At 34.8% G+C, this 19,712-nt stretch overlaps 2 protein-coding genes across 9 annotated transcripts in view; both read left to right on the forward strand.

The window, feature by feature from the left end:
• The first annotated feature begins 3,356 nt into the window (after window positions 1-3,356).
• LOC127881360 (uncharacterized) lies at window positions 3,357-9,964 on the forward strand. Its single transcript, XM_052429134.1, has 2 exons — window positions 3,357-3,561; window positions 6,485-9,964. Exon 2 carries the CDS (start codon window positions 6,499-6,501, stop codon window positions 9,865-9,867), a length of 3,369 nt encoding a protein of 1,122 aa, XP_052285094.1. The 5' UTR covers window positions 3,357-3,561; window positions 6,485-6,498; the 3' UTR covers window positions 9,868-9,964.
• Window positions 9,965-15,272: 5,308 nt separating this feature from the next.
• The window catches only part of LOC127881363 (cyclin-dependent kinase 14-like), a 109,446-nt gene continuing 105,006 nt past the window's right edge, over window positions 15,273-19,712 (forward strand). For all 8 annotated transcript variants that reach the window (XM_052429137.1, XM_052429143.1, XM_052429141.1 and 5 more), the window contains exon 1: window positions 15,273-15,415. In XM_052429137.1, the coding sequence (XP_052285097.1) occupies window positions 15,367-15,415 (49 nt within the window). In that variant the 5' untranslated portion in view covers window positions 15,273-15,366. The remainder of the gene's footprint in view (window positions 15,416-19,712) is intronic.

Consider the following 19,712-nt stretch of genomic DNA (forward strand, 5'->3'; position numbering starts at 1 on the left):
CATGTATATCTTACTGAACTTAAATGTTAACGAAGCTTCATGCTAAGATGGAACACCTGCTCGCTGCGTTTAAGATTATCGCTGAATCTTCTGGCGATTAGAAAAAAGACTCGCCTAAAATTCCAATTACTGGTACATCGTGACAGTCGTTTAATTGAGTGACAGTTTTACAGAAACCGTATTATGTGTTCAGTGTGTTACCAAAAAGGCCCGTACCCAGACCCTGGACCCTGCCCCCTTCAGCTCGCTGTCGAGTTAGGATTTTTTTTAATTAATGGGCCACTGCAATTTTTTTCTCATGAAAAGGCCCACAGTTTACTTTCACTCATTACAGCAGAGCCTTTGTGTTGTGTTGTCCCAGATAAACAAGGGGATTAGCGCGATTTTACTCGCCAGTGAAGTTAAGCCCCTATGCAATGTTTTTTTATCGCCTTGTACACACATCCCCGATCAGTCAAGTACCTCTTGCGATCCTGAATGCTTCATCTATCGATGGTTGGTGTAATACGTCTTTTGATTGTCCAAGGAAATAGAATAAGCGAATGGAAGCGAATGATACTGGAGGTCGTAGACCTGTCTGAAAATTGCTGACGTTAATAATTTGTGAAAAACAACTAATAAATGTTGAAGCAATACGAGCGGTGATATGGATAATTGTCAATAATTTGAACCGGCAAGTTCCTTTGTCGAAGTCCAAGGCCCATAACTTCGCCAAAAATCAATGGACCAGAACGAAGCTAAAACTTCATCTGTAAGGCATGTAGGTGGACTCACACACCAAATATCAGGTCAATATCTTAAAGTGTTTTAATAAAAGTCCAGAAAATGAAATGCCGGACGGACGGACATCACGGCTGCTTTTTGCAATCTTACAGGGTGCATAACAATCAGCTCAATGTCTGAAAGAGGTGCGTAAAACCCCCTCCAGGAAGCGGTTATTTTAGAGAAAAATTAAGTCCAAGGCCCGTAACTTCGCCAAAAAATCAAAGAACCGAAACGAATATCCACTGGCTCATGTAGCTAGAATGTGTTTATCTACATTTAGACATACTCTCGGTTCCATATTGTGGCATGCGTTATTTTACATGTTTGGTCCCGATTTCTTAAAATAAGAGAAGCTTGGTTTTATAAACTTAAGCATATTTAATTGATTCATATCACTTTGTTGAACACTATGCTGTCGTAAAACAAGTATTCAAAGTATAAAGTTGCATATAATTTTTAAGGCAAATGTGTAATATGTTTATAAATATTATTTTGCATAGTTTACTTCAAACATGAAAAAAGTTAGGCTTAAACTTTTTCGAGAAATCTGGGCCCGATCACAAGTCGATTTGGGATCACATATCTTATCAAGCGTTTTCTGAATAATTATAACATGTTCTGGATTATCTTCTGATCCTCTAGCTGAATTGTAAATTGTATTTGCTTGCAAAAATGCAACTATGACATTGCAGAGGCCCATGTTAAAAATACAACGTTGGCATTGAAGAGGCCCATGTTAGAAATACAACTCGACATTGAAGAAACCCATGTTTAAAAATACAACTCTGAAATTGAAGAGGCCCATGTTGAAAATGCAACTCTGACATTGAAGAGGCCCATGTTAAAAATACAACGCTGACATTGAAGAGGCCCATGTTAAATATACAACTCTGACATTGAAGAGGCCCATGTTAAAAATACAACTCTGACATTGAAGAGGCCCATGTTAAAAATACAACTCTGACATTGAAGATGCCCATGTTAAAAATACAACTCTGACATTGAAGAGGCCCATGTTAGAAATACAACTCTGACATTGAAGAGGCCCAATTTGATTTGAAGCAACAGAGCGTTATCCATCAGAAGAAGAATATGTCGACTTTCTGTGGAAGGACTTTGTTCAGTTTGTGAACAAGCTTTATTTTATTGCATTCCCACTGGATCGGAAAACTAGATGCCTTAATGTTTCAAAAGTAAAACATATCTTTGTAAATTTATGTAATATCCTACGGAATCCGGATAGTGCCATCTATAATCTCGCCCTTCTTTCATCAAGGGCGACACACGACACATGAAGCGATACACGATATTTTGCGCGACTCACGATATTTTGCGCGATACACGAAGCGACGCGCGAGAATGTACCACGAAATATCGCACTTGTGTAGGTAGCCCAAAAGGCGATATATCGTGGTAAATATCGCGCGTTGCTTCGTGTATCGTGCAAAATATCGTGTGTCGCTTCGTGTATCGCGCAAAATATCATGTGTTGCTTTGAATATCGAGCATATCGTTTTTCGCTTCGTGTGTCGCGCAAAATATCGTGTATCGCTTCGTGTGTCGCCCTTGATGAAAGAAGGGCGAGATTATAGATGCCACTATCCGGATTCCGTAGTATCCACTTAGATAGACTGATAAACAGCTTTATAGTGTATGGCTCCGTTGATCGCCTCCATTCTATATAATCTTTATCTCGCAGGGCATAATGACTCGTGAAGAAGGGCTTAAGAAAATGGCCCAACTTCATCAATGTTATAAAAATGTACACTTTCACGTGGTATCATGTCGGGTATCTTTGATAAGCAACTGTCACTAATGTCTTGTGGAACAATATCAACACAAATGGTAACGTATCCAACGAAGCAAAATGTATGTTGTTACATTGTTGGAAGATTTATACACCCTCTTCCCGTTTGTATCATTGACTATTGATATAGGAATCGTTACGCATTCTTTCCTGCCAAATGAGGAGAAATGTTTCTGGACTATGCCTGTCAAAACCATTCCCGGATAAAATTATTTTTGGTTCTGATATGAATACATGTATATCAATCAAAGAAATCATCAGAAATTCTATTATAAGAGAAATACTTGTTGTCACCCATTACTTTTATTACGGACAACAACTATAAACATAAAATGTTTAAAACTGGGATCACCGCCTTTGAACGGTCAATGAAAATATTGGGTGAGGAAAATGAAAATTACGGAATATCCAGGTATCCTAAACTATGGTTATCCGGATCTACACCAAAATAGGACTTTTGTTTTCCATGGATAAGTATCTTGCATATAAAATGTTGCACAACTATGCTAAAGTACAGAAAAAAAATAAACAATTGTACGACTTATTGGAAAAATAAATACTTTTCGAATTTTAGAATAATGTTTAAAATACTCATGGGCAATTCTATGCAATACGAAACCATAACGAATATTGTCAAACAAGTATTTTATATTTGCAGATCTCAATTGATTGTTTAACTATTGAACATTGCGCAAGTTTTTCGATCGAAAATAAGATATGCTGAACTTGAACAGGGTGATCATGTTACCGATTCTATTCATAGATTTGTTCAACTCCGTGCAAATCAATAGGTGTACAGTTAGGCAGGTTTAAACTAATATTTTTAGTTACAAGAGAGACGATATTGTTTCATCGTTTTAGCTTTACGACAAAGTCATAATGACCGTTACTAAAATAAATCAAAGTAATGGACGTGTTTTTAATGTGTAGATTATTGCATAAAATCTGAAGTTGTTATTTATATTCACACGGAAGTAAAATTTGCTAAGGTAAATACATTTACTATTATTAATCGCACAGATAGTGCAGACATACACGAAACATGGTGCATGACTCGTTTAATATTTAATATTGCCGAATAATGTACATGTGGGATATACAGGAGTCACACTTTTATTAACAACCACCATGCGGAGATATGACTGCTTCTGAGCACAGCTCTGTTATATTCCTGCCGCCATTTAACACCTCGTGAAGATGATCAATTCAAACAATGTTATTTAATATCTTTTGAAGTCCTCATCGTGTATTTTATTATATATATTTGAATGTTTACCATATACAAAATGTTTCAATACTGTATAAAACAACAACACGGATTTGAAGAAAATAACAAAAATTTGCAAACTATAAGTTATTCCAGACGTGAATATATTTAACTTGTACACGCAGTGTCTGTGTCTTAAATGGAAGGTGTCACTGCACTTAGTCTTGTTTTATCAAATGTGATACTTGCGACCCCATTATTCAAACGTGTGTGAAAATAACTGTTCGTGAAACAATGTATTATTTAACTACACCATTTACTGGTAATAAGTGGCTTATTTCCCTCTCAAAGATGCGAACGATTTTCACACTCATAAATATGGTGGATGCTACACTTTTACGGCTTGAAGCACATTTCATTTTGACTCGGTTAACGTTTTAACGAATTTAGACATAAAACAATTGTTTAAATTGGTCAGATGTATTTTGATTACGCGTATAGTTTGGTTAGTTGGTTTTCTTCCTCACCCCACTTCTTAGGGACATCGTTGCGTACTTACTTCTTCACAAAGCAATAGAGACACCTTTTTAATATGTTTGGCAGTTTTGATCAATTGCAAAATAGTATTTGATCTTAAAGTAAAAAGATGTTTATATTATTACATGTTTTACTATATAATGGTTAATTAAATAAGATATAAGATATACAAGTAAATTTGACAGGTAAATATGTACCGTTTAATAAGAGAACGAGCGACTTAAGATAGATATAAGTATGTAGTAATCACTTAAGTAGATGCAAGGCACTATGAATGCAGGGACATCTGCATTAAACGGAATCAAACAGAACCAAGAATAAAATGTTTTTATATAACACTTTCCCACTCAGATGCAAAGTGAATATTGCTATGTGAAACAGCATAAAACCAGAACAGCCTATGAGTAACTCGCAGTATGCTTTATGCTGTTTGCTGTTCATCAGTACATAAGGGTTGGAAATGAAGCTTTAAAAACTTGAATCTAGTAAAAAAAAAGGTCTTTAATTATATTATTTTTTTAGGGACTACAAATGCGTGAAAATACACATCTAAGTGGTAAAGGCGTAACGCAGAACAGTTAATTATCGCAAGCAAAGTTAGAAGATGGGATGTCATAAAGAATGATACATTTTTGTCAAGATATATTCTCATTAATTTTACTTTACATTAACATTGTTAACCATTTTGTATAAAGACTGATGAGCAAACAATCGAATACGTCTGCGCACGCAACTGAATTGCACTCGAAGGAATTACATTGAGCTCGGATCCTGGTATAAATTTCAATGCGAGTTGCATATTGTTACGCGGTTTTAACCCTTTGCATGCTGGGTAATTTGTCATCTGCTAAAATGTCGTCTGCTGAATTTCTAAAATTAGCATTTTCTTCGATTTTTTTCAAAGAATACTATCAGAATAGCAAACAGTTTGGATCCAGATGAGACGCCACGTTCTGTGGCGTCTCATCTGGATCCAAACTGTTTGCAAAGGCCTTCAACATTCGGTTCCAGCACTGTAAGAGTTAAATCCTTCAAACGATTCTTTGACATTATTGCAAACAATACATCCCGAGTCTCATACGGGAGTTTTTAATAATTAAATATTAATTGTGCATTGCATTCATATTGGTTTTTGTTTGAACAGTTCTCTTTCCCAACTGTCAAGATAATTTAACGCTGGCTGCATTTATTAATAACATCGACAAGCTTTAGTGATTTCTAGATGACTAACTTCATGTGTCGGGTAAAATATATATGAGCTTAACGAGACTGTAAGCAGTGTTTTTAAAACAGCAGTGTTTTCTAGCGTTTTCGAGATTCGAGACCTAACCTTTCGAACTTTTATTATTCGTTCATGTGTTTCATGTTTTCATGAATTACAATGTAATGTATTCTTTTGCTTTTTCCGATCAATCTTTTTGCCATTTTCAAAAAATGCACCATAAACAAATGATTATACAAATGTTAAGATCTTGTTTTTTACGTGTATCGTATACACGTATGTTGATGTAAAAATTGCTTATCATTGCTAATAAGTCACCATGACATAAGGAGGATACTTTAACTCTGAATATATAAAATTATAAAAAATAACACATCAAACTACCGTGAATTATGCATATTCTGACTTCGATTAGAAAAATAACTACACACGTGTAATTAAACCCATGTATGCCTCGCGTCTAGAAAAAGACCTTGGCAAACAGCTTAGACCCAAATGAGACGACGCATGATGCGGCGTTATATCAGGGTCTTCGCTGTTCGCTTAAAGGAATTTCTGTAAGAAATATTCTAAATATAAAAATAAATATACTAGACAACCCTAATTTTTGAAATAAATTAATCCAATTTGGAAGGATGGGAGAGTCCACTAGGCATAAATGGGTTACATTAAATTAATTATTAAATTATCAAATCCAATGCAGTGTAACAATATAGAATTGTTTAACCGGTGAGCTTACTAACTTTGACCTTTGCTGAATGAAATATTGTGCAAAAGCTTAAATCTTATGTTGCTTTCGAGATATTGGAGTAATTATGTTAAGATCTCTCCTAATTTGTATTATATTGTATACTGACTTCGAAGAGAATACCTAAAATCATTTACATGGCTTTCATTAAGTTTTAAATGTTTAATAACTTTTCATAAATGGTATTTTATTTTTCAGATTCTTCATTAGATATGCTTTACGCTAGCAGGATCACTAGTGACAATCAAAATGAAAAAACTACAAATTCAGAATGCTCAACTAAACGCAGAAACAAAAGAACGACCATCGCAAACAATACTAAGACACCTTCGATGCCCAACATCGGCAAATGCACGCCATGCCTTGGTGCCTCCTCTACTACGGTCGCTTACGCGAGGCTACCGTTCTCCACCAAGGATTCACTTGCCGCACGAACAATGTCATATATTCTCCCTTCACCGACAACTACCATTTACACACCGATACCCGGTGCAACGCCCTTCAGTATGATGCCAGCGATGGACAATGCCGCATCTAACCAATCATTCTATCAATTCAGAAGGCCGGATGAATATGCAAAACAGTCGATCGTGTGTAACGCAACGTTCGACAAACCGTCTCATATACCTAATTTCATGCCATTCTATTTCATCAATCCAACAACATATCCTTGTCAAACAATCGCCAACTCAATTGGAACGACTTCCCACAGCACATCATATGTTCAGTCAGTATGTCAACTTTCAAGCTCTTCAATACCTCATTTATATACTGCGCCTCTTTTTACGCAAGCCAGTCAACCAGCTTCGACAACACCACAAGTATTATTCGTTACTCCTTCGAATCCCACATCGACCCTTTCTTTGAATTCAAATTTGAGTTCCGTGGTATTTTCGTCCCAGTCGCATGGGAATTACAAATCGTTTCCTGATGCGATAGCATTCCTTGCGACGTCGATGTTAAACAACTATTGCGACACGTCAACTTCTGGTCGAATTGAGGCGATGCACAGCCACATACCTTCCACTACACGTTCCATGAAACCATCGATGCTACAAGCTACGTCTTCAGACCCTGATGTACATGTATCAACAGCATTTGTCAGCGGTGATCCATCAGTGACCAACGTACAGCCATCAATTATTCCAAGACTAATACATTCCGCAAACAGTACAACATCCACAATTATGACGCCTGCTCCATCATTGGTCTCTACTAAATTTCCGATGACGCAAGCAAAGCCAAAATATGTAAACTCAAAGCTCCAAATGAAAGTCGCACATAATTCTCCATTTACTGAATGCTCTAATATAAAATCGGACTTAATTGTTCCATCTCTGCAACAAATTTCTATGGAAGGAAATTTTAAAAATGCAAGTGAAAAAGACTCATCGGACAGAAAGAGAGCTAATCGTATATGCTGTGAAAAGACAGTTCAACCAAACCATTCTACAACTTACAAATATAATCGTGACATTGTCGAATATGCGTTAGCAAGAACACGGACATTAGACGAAAATAGTATTCGTTGTCCAAATTATTTACCAACAAACTTACAAAGCAATAAAATTGGGATAAATGATACAAATAGCGTTCAAAAAAGCAATGATTCATTAAATGACACGGATGATTGCATCAGCAAAACAAACGACAGTCATGCGGGAGAACCAGTGAGTAATCACAATATTTGGACTTCAGTTAACGACAAGAACACCGCCGAGAACATGTCTTGTGAAACTATTGATAAAAAGACATATGAACCACCTGTGGACGATTATCAAAACGGTTCATACACAAGTGAGAAAATTCGAAAAGGTACTACGCAAACTACATGCTTGTCACTAGATAATACCTACACTGCGCCTTTGGATTTATGTACGATACCAAAGACAAGCATTTCTTTTGAGACACACATGAAACAAAACCCACATGATTACATTATAGAATATTACCATGAAAACGACAGTCTAGAGGAATCTGACTTTGAAGACGACGACAGCCAAACAGGTTCAACTCAAGACGAAATCTTCCCAGTTGCTGAACCTTTAAATCTATCAAAAAATACACCACTTGTACCTTCCCAAAACAAATGCAATTTTATGAATCATGAAAAATTTGACAATAGAAAACATTCTTGTCATGAAGAAACTTTAACAGACGACGACCAGGCACATGACAAATCTCGAGTGTCTCCAAAGGATATGTTGGTTAAATTGGATAGCATGAAAGCCCAAAGAGCTTCCAAAATCATGCACGAGCGTATTTCTGATGACGATTCTGAACGGAACAATTATGACGTTAACCCAAGCTGTGCGTTGGAAAGAAAAGATAGAGTATTACGTGGTTACGAAGCGTTGAAATGCGATTCTTACGTAACTATTTGTCAAGACAATTGCATAGTTGACTTCTCTAAAACGGGTTCGAAAGAATCTCTTGTCAACACAAGAACACACAGTTCAGAAATGTTACTTGAGAATATTTCCGATGACGATACTGAACAATGCAATTACCATAATAATTCGAGAGTGAACTTTCTAACAATCGACAGGGCTAAAAGCCCAGATAAAAACGGAATATTTAACACCAACACAATATTACAAGAAAAGTGTACATCAAACGACGATAATAGTCCAGTGAATATCATTAACAACTTCGTCTTAACGGACGCGAATAAAACATCAGACAAAAACAAAGCAAAAAGCGGTGTTCTAATGATGCTCGAAAATATTTCTGACGACGATGATGATACAAAGAATGAAAACATTTCAAACAACGACCAGCTTCAAGCTGCTACTTGCAATGCCATATCAATGACCGATGCAGGTATATGTATGCCAGGGAGCTTTGAAACAAATATGATGGATACTATTATGTCAAAAATGTATCTTCAAAACATCTTGTTGACAACAAATAACGGATTTGTCGTTAGTAGTGTTTCATGTAAAGGTACTGGTATTACACAACCTGTCGCTATACTAATGAACAATGTGTCTCCCCAAAGCACGCTCAAACCGTTATCTGAGACGGAGCAGACAATTACATTATTTTCCTCGTCTACGACAAGGTGCCAACCAGCTATTTCGCTACCGACAGTTCTTAAGGATTACACATCTCAGATAAACCCTTTACTACCATCTGACGCTGCAAGATATGACTGCAACTTGTGTGGTAAATGGTTCATCGGCGAGCAGTCAATCAACGCACACGTTGCCACTCACAAAAAGGCATACAAGTGCAAAGAATGTTGTGCTTCCTTCAACTGGTTGGGCAACCTCCGTGAACACATCAAAGTCGTACACCGGAAGTTAAGACCCTTCCATTGCGGGGTATGCGCGAAATCCTTCTCCAAGAAGTACCATTTGCAGCAGCACATGATAATCCACGCGGGTGACACCCCGTACAGATGCCGTATATGCCGGAAGTCATTCTCGTTCTCTGTTCATTTAAAGCGACATAGTCTGCAGCATCTCCCTGCTGAGAAATTGCACGCGTGTTCTAAATGTTCACATACATTCTCGGACAAAAATAATTTGAAAATGCATTTTCTCAGGCATGGAAAGCCAGAAGCAAATAATGCTTAAATTAGGACAGTGTTATAGTAGAACTTAACTCAAAACTATTTATATTTTATTTTAATATGATTTTAATGTGTTTTAAATTATAACCATTTTGAACTGTGCTGTTCTCAAATTATGATGACTCGATGTGCTTCAATTCAAGCTATGCTTACCAAGTTTAAAGAGACACCGTTCGAATTGGTATCTATTGATTTCAGGGAAATTAAGTTATCGAATACTAAATGTTTTATAAAGCGAAATTGCACTGGGTACATATCCAAAACTGTAAATACTTTTTAGTCAAAACTCGCCAGTTGGTTCTTCAGAATCAGATACACGTACATTTTATTGAAAAGTATAGGTTACAATTGGCTGTTTACTCTTTTAAAACCACATACAAACTCAAAATCAATGAATATTTCGTAAAATTAACCCATAACAAATCAATGTTTTTTATAGCAATAACCTAAATGTAAACGCTTTATGTGGTCTGGTAACATAATTTTTACGAGATAAAAAATGCTCGTTTTTGACGACGCTGCTTCAGCGAAGCAGCTCGTCTAAGTTATCATACCATGAAACAATTCTTCACAATGGCGACCTATGTAAAAGACCGATCCAGTCCAATTGAGTTAGCTAAATTTTCTCAATCGGCATACTGCGCTGATTATCATTGATAAAGGTAAAGACAGCTTGGTTCCCGTCCAATTTCAAATTTATCGAGAGGTTCGGGACAGGAACCAGACAGGAAACTGCCAGGTAGCCCTTCAAACGCTGTTACGGAGGGAAAACCCCAAATGTAGTTATTTTAGATTTGATCGAAAATGTAACCCGCCTCCCAGTTTCGCTGAGTGGGTCAAGTTCCCCACGGGTACTACTTCCCTATGTTTTTTTTCGTACCCAAAATTTTTCGTACTTATTTTTTTTCGTACCCATTTTTTTTTCGTACTCATTTTTTTTTCGTACTCAAATTTTTTTTCGTACCCAAATATTTTTTGGAATATTTTTTTCGAACCCAAAATTTTTGTACACAATTTTGTTCGTGCCCACAATTTTCGTACCCACATACACAATTAAGGTGATGCAGATAAACTTAAATTGTTTCTTTTATATCCATCCTCTTCAAAAGCATCGTCACAGCAGTACTGTCAGAACTTTGATTATTTTGTGTGTGACAATATATTCCACGTGTCCCGCGACGATATCCGAACATTTATAAAAACTACGTCGTGATTCTGACGCTGCACGATGACATATCGCGTTTCTTCATAAAAGTCCGGATATCGTCTCGGAAAATTCACTTGGACTATATTGTGACAAAAAAAACAACAGAAACGAGCCTTTTTTATCTCGTTAAATATAAGTTACCATACCACATCTAGCGTTGTCATGTGACTACAGAGTGGGTCCAGAGCTTATCACATGGTATTGTTTGATCATTTGAACAATTTTCTTAGAATATTTAAGTGACATGCTACGCTCCTAATCAGAAACCACTAGATCGTGTGTTTTCAAATACAATTGGTCATTTGCCATAAACACAGAACATCGTGGTGTTGGTAAGATTTCTCTTCGGCTGGTGGAACTGGAGTTTCACTTTATCAATTTTCAGTTGAGATTTTTTTGTAATCAGTCTTTAAACCGCATGTGGCACCCATGTATCTTGCTCTCACATACAATCACTGCCATCACAAGAAAATCCTACCAGATTTGGTAGGATTTAATTTTTTGGTTAAGTATTATATTATGAAAAGTTAAATAATTTTCATTTTTTTTTGAAAATAGTGTTTAGGTTCAGAATTAAAAAAATAATTACCTAAATTTAAAAAAAGTAAAAAAACAACGGTAAAATTATTGAACCACGTGGCGTGGCTATCATCACATAGTCGGTTATGGAGACAGGGATTTGAACCAGCTATGCTGGTGCCAGTCAAATCTCTGCGCGGAGGTTTCGTTGTACCACAGAGTAATAGTTTGTAGAAGGCCAATTTGCACTATAACCTACCAAGCACGTAACATGTTAACGTTCATATATATCTCACTATAAACTACGGGGCCGCAGGGTAAAGTTCATTTTCCAAACGAAGCTGCAGTGGACGATCATTCGAAATCAACTTTCAATTACAAAATTATTGTAATTTTAATTAAGTCGTGGTGTTTCTAGGGAAATTTAGTGAAATAAAACAACAATTTCTTCGGATTTATACTTGATTAAAAAAGGACTTTTTTAAAAACCTTTTGAGAAAATTAGAGACCGTTTAATTGCATATTTAAAAGATGCACTTTTCTCTTTGAAAAGAAATAACATTATTTTCAAAATAGTATGTCGTACTGCTAGATTTGTCCGGGTTTTGACTACTCATTGGTACAAAAAAACTGAACCGTTTATGACATAGAGCAAATAATAGATAGTCATCGGGCGTTGGTCTACAGTGGTTGTCATAGTTACACACCTCTGTCTTGCGATGAGGGCACACTTACACGTTACAATCCGTATTAATTGTCAGTAATCTTTAATCTCATAATAATGCAAACAATTTGATATAATTGTGTTATATCAGTAACTAGCTATTGCATAAACGCTGTTCGCATAAATTGTCCATTCAGTCGATTGGCTTTCTGAATGTATCAGTTAATAAAAACTGAAACTGTAAACGTTTTTTACGGATACTCTACGAAATCATACATTATTAAAGGTCCTGAAATGATATAAACATATTTTATATTGTGTCGCTTTATTAAGCAATATAACTTTTTATAATTACGCTCAGCTATATAATTATATTGAATGTTGTGGCTATGTTTATAACTTCTTTTTAATCGTTTATATCAGATAATCATGAAATTTAACTACTAACCACGTTTCAATTCGATCAAGTCAGTATATTTTTAGTACAGATAATGAACTTTCGAACTGTTATCGGTACGATATTAGAAGTGAAGAAGCAACCTCCGCGCAGAGATGTGACTGGAACCAGCATACTTGGCAATAATCCATGCCTTAATAACCAACCATGTGATAATTAAGCCGAGACATGTGGTGAAATAATTATCCCGATGTTATTTTGGTTTACTAACGACTCGCCCCCTTAACGACTCGCCCCATAACGACTCGCCCCACTTTTTATAACGACTCGCCCCACTTTTATAACGACTCGCCCCACATAGATAACGACTCGCCCCACATAGATAACGACTCGCCCCATCATTACTTATATGGAAGAATTTTTATTTAATTTCGATTTTATTGTGTTTTAAGTCGGTAAAAACTGGTGGGGTATTGAAAAAATATCTTAAGATTTGGCAAATTAGAAGTTTGATGAAATTTGTTAAAATGCTTTACTTTAACTTTCACCTTTTTCAGGAACTTTCAACAGAAACTGGAATACTGTATCGCATCCTGCATGATATGTTCAAGATTTCTACACCCGGAATTTTATCAACTCTTGCAATTAATATAATGCGTTACCACAGTAACATAACTATGTTTTTGCGTATTTAATATATAACGACTCGTCCCATCATTTTTATTGTTACATTTTTAGCATCATTGTTAAATGTAAACAGTACAGATGAATAGAAAGAGAAATATATAAGAAAAACTTTTTTTGTGTTGATGGTTTATTAGATACTTATGTACTTATATACAACAACAACAACAACAACAACATATAAAAAAAAGAAAGTTACGCAGTGTGTATAATAATATCAATACATTTATATAATAAGAAAAATTTACAAAAAGACAGTAATACATCAGTACCGGGTAATCAATATAATTATATCTTAATATTATCAACATTGAATTTATGAAAATGATTTTATTCAAACGTTTTTTTCATAACAAATTTAAACACTATTTACACAAACAACAACAACAACTATTTGCACAGGTCCGTACATAGCTGAACACAAGTCCAGCAGCTGCGCTGCAAATACAGAGTGCAAAGCGCAGGCATGGTGTTAGTCGAATTATCAATTTAAAATAATGGTATACTATAATCATGTATACATCTTTAAATACTAAACTCCGCAGTGGCACGTATTACTCAATTAAAGTTATAACCATTTAAGTAATTAAACAAATCGTGGAATTAATTGATTTATCACAAATGGTTTCTTGTTTATTTGAAACCATTGCAAATTTTCCGCGGTAATTGTTCACACCTACAAATTAAAAGAACCGCCATTTAATTAGCGTTAAATGTTTATTTGTAACCATTGAAAACTTTCCGCGCTAATTGTTCACACCAAAATTTAAAAGAAACGCCATTTGATTAGCATTTTAAAGTAAAGTTTGTGTGAAAAACACAAAAGGACTGATACGTATTTTTATAGTATGAAAAAGGATTTTTAAAACGTGTGTTGTGTATTCAGATCAACAGGTAATAAATAGGTAGATTTAAGACTATAATGGTAATTTTAAAATTATAAATAAAAAATTATCTTACAGATGAATTGTGTCCGTAAAATTTCTGCAAAAAATAAATTTTGGCAAAGACCTTTTTTCATTTTTCTTACCTTTCAATACCCGTATATATGAAAATATATTTTCCACGAAGCAAGGTATTCACGCTTTCGCGATTATGACACATGTATTGTTGATTGTCATCACCCGCTCGCGGTAATGTACCTGCCAATTATGTTGTTAATTCATCGGTATCCTTTATAACAATAATCCTTAAATTCTTGAGTAATTTAACCATGGGAATATTTAATTGTCGATATGATCTTAGCCTTTGCTTCTTTTTATAAATATAAAGGAAAGTATGACATGAGACAAATGTACCGATACCCAATAGTCTTGCTTTATTATAATATTGTCACTGAACAAAGATGTAAAAAAATCATAAAATAATTATTACTTTTCAGAATATGCCTGCAATAGACGTATATAAGGTCAGGTATAAGGCAAAAAACCGCTGAACGATGGTTATCAAAAATGCCGAACCTTAAATTTATATTATGAATTGATTTCATTTATATTACTATATATAATATAACATTTTATTTTGATATTCGTTATATATGTGGGGCGAGTCGTTATACATGTGGGGCGAGTCGTTATAAAAAGTGGGGCGAGTCGTTATGGGGCGAGTCGTTAAGGGGGCGAGTCGTTACATTACCGTTATTTTAACCTTTTTTTAGTTAATGTAATTTTTTTATCATTATGAACCGAGATTTAAACATTATTCTCAAAATATAAAATAAAATAAAACTACTTTTCATAATATAAATCAATACTTAAACAAAAAATTGTATGGAACGACAACTGTGCGTGGAGATTGGGGAAGAAGCATTGTGTACACACCGGTCTTACTGACAATAACGTAGTGACGTCACCATCTATGTATAGAATGGGGGAAGAAGTACTGAGTTTAGCCAATGCCGATATTGATCATTAGCCGCTTTGTTACATGAAAGCGTCTGACAACTTTGACAGGATGACATTTTGTGAACAAAATGAAAACATAAACATGCTATTTGTGTAATTAACGGAAAATTTTGGTGGCTTTTACTGACATGGCGACAGACCATAAAAAAGCGGTTTCCAAAGTGCCAATGCGGGAAGGTAATCAGCATTTTTCATGTTGATTTTATAAAACTGCACTGATCATGTAAAATCAATAACATCAAATTATGACAAATAGCTGTTTTTTTTTAAGAATTAGTGGCTCATAATTCCCATGCGTTCGTAGATCCGTATCTGTGTTTTCCTGTGACAGTATTTCTGTGTTTTGGTATAGACCGTTCCATAATCGATAAATTGACCGCCGCCATATTGTCAGTCACGTGACTGTCCGCCATTACACTGCTGCTAACTGGTGCGAGACTGCGATTCCAAAAGCCAAAAACGTAGAGAATACCCGCTTAACCGTTGTCGGATAAATAAATTACTTAATGAATTAATGTGAGGCGATTATCACATTTTTGTTGTTTAAATGATTGTTTGAAGTTGAGATTGATTGTTACAAATAAAATGTTTAAAATGCTTTCGTGTATTTGTTTTTTTATATCTGTAATCAAGTGGTAATCATCGGCGAAATATTTGCCAGTTCAGTCGCTCATACTATGTCTTTGATTAGACTTGTTACTTTTAACGTTTCACAAACAATTCACGCATGTATTGTTGTGTTGATTTTAATAGCCGCAACATCAAGCAATTTATATTTTAATTAATACTTATTAAAGATTCTCGCGCAATTAATTGCCGCTAATTGTTTGTAATTGGTCTCATGTGGTAAAAATCTACATTCCAAAATCATAACATATTATATTAAGTGTGATATGTTTGATACGCCTTCCTTTATTTTTCTTGTTCTAACTGATATCAAAGATAAAAAATTGTGGTTTGGATTTATATTTATTTTTTTTGTGATGGAATTTTGTCACGTTAAAAAACGAGCTTTTTATCGTGAGAGAGTGATATTGATCTTGACGATATTTTATGTGATTATTCGAAAGATGAAGAGAATGTGATCTATGTGATATATCTATATTTTCATCTGTGAATCATTTAACAGCTATAAAGCTAAAAAATACTAAACAATGTATTTTATAGGTCTTTGAAGTAACGCAAAACATATGGATAACGACACCAAATGTTTAGTCAATTAATCCACACAAAAAAACTCCGAAAAAAACACCTAAATAATATTTCAATAATATATTATTAAGCGCCAAACGAATTTATTAATACATTTATTTGCAACTTTAAAAACGCGGCATAAGCATCAAATTAAAGATTATCTGAAGACTGAAAGGCCGACAATTTGACACAACAAAGAGCTCTATGCATAAGCCGTAATATTTTTTTGCAGAAAAGCTTCAATAAATTACAATAGTAATACATCTAATTATGAAAATATAATTATGAATGGCATGAGTACGTTAGTGTGATAAACACGTGAGTAATAGAAAGTATAAGGGGTGCATTGAAAATAAACGTACTACAAAGCCCTATTAAAAGCGAAGTGCATGACAGTATTAACATGTAATTTTAATTTGATGGGTTTTGTACAGAGAATGACGCTATTGAGGAATATTAACATACAACTGAAAAACACAACTTTACATGATGCAATTTAAACTGTGTATTCATGTATATTGAAAACTCGTTACTAGTGAGTATGAGTGGCAAATATCTAACATTTTAACACACATATATCTATATTAATATTTTTTTAAACATTATTTACCCCCGTTCGTGTCAAATGTAATTTCTTGTTTTTATGATGTCGTTCGTGCATTGTCGTAACATTAAATCTTCATACGAAATGACGTGGTTTTAATTAACCGATACCCGCTAAATACGTTAAATGTTATGTTTTTAGGTAAATTTTATAATTATCAAATACCTTTTTTCATAAATTAAACCAGGGATTAAACGGGCTAGTATCTTTACGGTGTACAATTTCTGATATTCTATATTGGACATAACTTTTAATTTGTACAATATGTAACATATCTAATGAACGCAACTGTTAAGTATGTCGGAGGTAAAATATTAAACCAAATGACTGCTTAATACTACCAGAAAGAGAAGACATGGTGGCATCATCAATTGTGTTTAATGACCAGACTGTCATCTGCCACCCAGTGTGGTTTATGACACCCTGGGATGACGCCATGTTGTTAGTTAAGTCTGGATAATATCTGATCAAAACGAGATAATCGGATTATGCAGAACAAACGGGCAATTCAACACTGGAATGCAAAGGATTACGCGATTTTAAGATTGATGCATATAATCAAATGATAAATATTGCATTTAGTTTAATTAAATGTTTTTTTTAATGTGTCAACGTGTTTATTTTCCTAGACAAATACCTAAAAAATGCACGTTTTTCAAACATTTTTCTGTTATAACACTAGCTTAACATCTCCTCTAGCAGAAAAAACTTTATTTCATACAATTTGCATGACAAACAAACAAGTTTTACAAAAAGAAAGAAATTCACCCGTTGAATAATCGGTGCTATCTTATATATGTTACCGGTTGTTTGGCAGTAGTGTAATGGCGGACGCGGAGAGTATTCAGGGGAGATAATTGGGTAATTACTAAATTATGGAACGGTCTATACAAGTATATGTGGGGGGAATAATAGGCATACATATTTCATTAGTAAAACTGAATAAACTTGGTTATGTAGACCATACTGGCCTGGGTTCACTACATACACTTATTCTATATCCTCAAATTACCTTGTATCAAGTAAGGAAACAAGTAAAATAATTTCTATATTAATTAAAAAACAATGCTGAATAAATGATTTGCCGTCTAAGATTAATTTAGTTTCCATTAAATCCATGTCACAATTGTTTATTTAAGGTGTGTTTAACCACTTAAAAAATCACATCCACTTAACACCCACTAAACACGTTGTTTACCTGGTATAGAGACATCACATGCAAAAAGTAAAAGTACTCAATTGCAATAGGCACTAGACCAACAAAACTTCAAATATTTGATTCAATAAACACATTTATACAAACTGTAACAGAAATTAAACTTGTTTATTGCTTCTATTTAAAATTTAACAAGTTTCTGTTTTATCAGCGGCTTCACAACATCAGGAAACAAGAGGCCCATGAGGGCCTGAATCGCTCTACTGCTATAAACACTGTGCAAGTTTGGAAAGAATAAGATGGAAACTGTGTACTTAATCGCGCAAACAAGGATAATTTTCTCAAATTCAAGGGGAGATTTATGTGTACTTATTTCTCCGATACTGATCATATTCAATAGGGTTCAAGTCCTCATTGATATAAAGATACTGTGCAAATTTGGAAATAATTGGATGAAAACTGTGGAATAAATTGCGTTAACAAGCGGGATTTCAAAATGTTCTCATATTCAAGGGGAAGTAATTCTGGACTTATTGCTTTGATATTGCTCTTTTTAAACAAGGGCTGTTTGTAAAACATGCCCCATATGGGCTGTCAGTTGTAGTGGCAGCATTGTGTTAATACCTTTTTTGTCACTGTGACCTTGACCTTTGACCTAGTGACGTGAAAATCAATAAGGGTCATCTGCCAGTCATGATCAATGTAACTACCTATACAGTTTCATGACCCTAGGCCTTATTATTCTTGAGTTATCATCCGGAAACCATTTTACTGTTTGAGTCACTGTAACCTTGACCTTTGACCTGAAAATTATTAGGGGTCATATACCAGTCATGATCAATATACCTATGAAGTTTCATGATCCTAGGCGTAAGCATTCTTGAGTTATCATCCGGAAACCATTTTATTGTTTTGAGTCACTGTGAACTTTACCTTTGACCTAGTGACCTGAAAATCAATAGGGGTCATCTGCCAGTCATGATCAATGTAACTATGAAGTTTCATGATCCTAGGCCTAAGCATTCTTGAGTTATATGGTTCGAGTCCTCATTAATATAAAGACACCAAAGAAGTTTGAAAAGAATCGGATGAAAACTGTGGACTTTATCGGACAAACAAGAAAAGGTAACCATTTTACTTTTTCTTGTCACTTTGAACTAGTGACCCGAAAAACGATAGGGGTCATCAGCCAGTCATGATCAATGTACCTATGAAGTTTCATGATCCTAGGCCTAAGCATTCTTGAGTTAACATCTGGAAACCATTTTACTATTTCGAGTCACTGTGACCTTGACCTTTGACCCAGTGACCTGAAAATCAATAGAGTTTGGGTCCTCATTAATATAAAGACACTGAACAAGTTTGAAAGAATCGGATGAAAACTGTGGACTTTATCGGATAAACAAGAAAAAGTAACCATTTTACTATTTCGAGTCACTGTGACCTTTGACCTAGTGACCTAAATGAAAAGGGGTCATCAGCCATTCATAATCAATGTACCTATGAAGTTTCATGATCCT

This window comes from Dreissena polymorpha, chromosome 5, assembly GCF_020536995.1.
Source record: "Dreissena polymorpha isolate Duluth1 chromosome 5, UMN_Dpol_1.0, whole genome shotgun sequence".
Lineage (NCBI taxonomy): Eukaryota > Metazoa > Mollusca > Bivalvia > Myida > Dreissenidae > Dreissena > Dreissena polymorpha.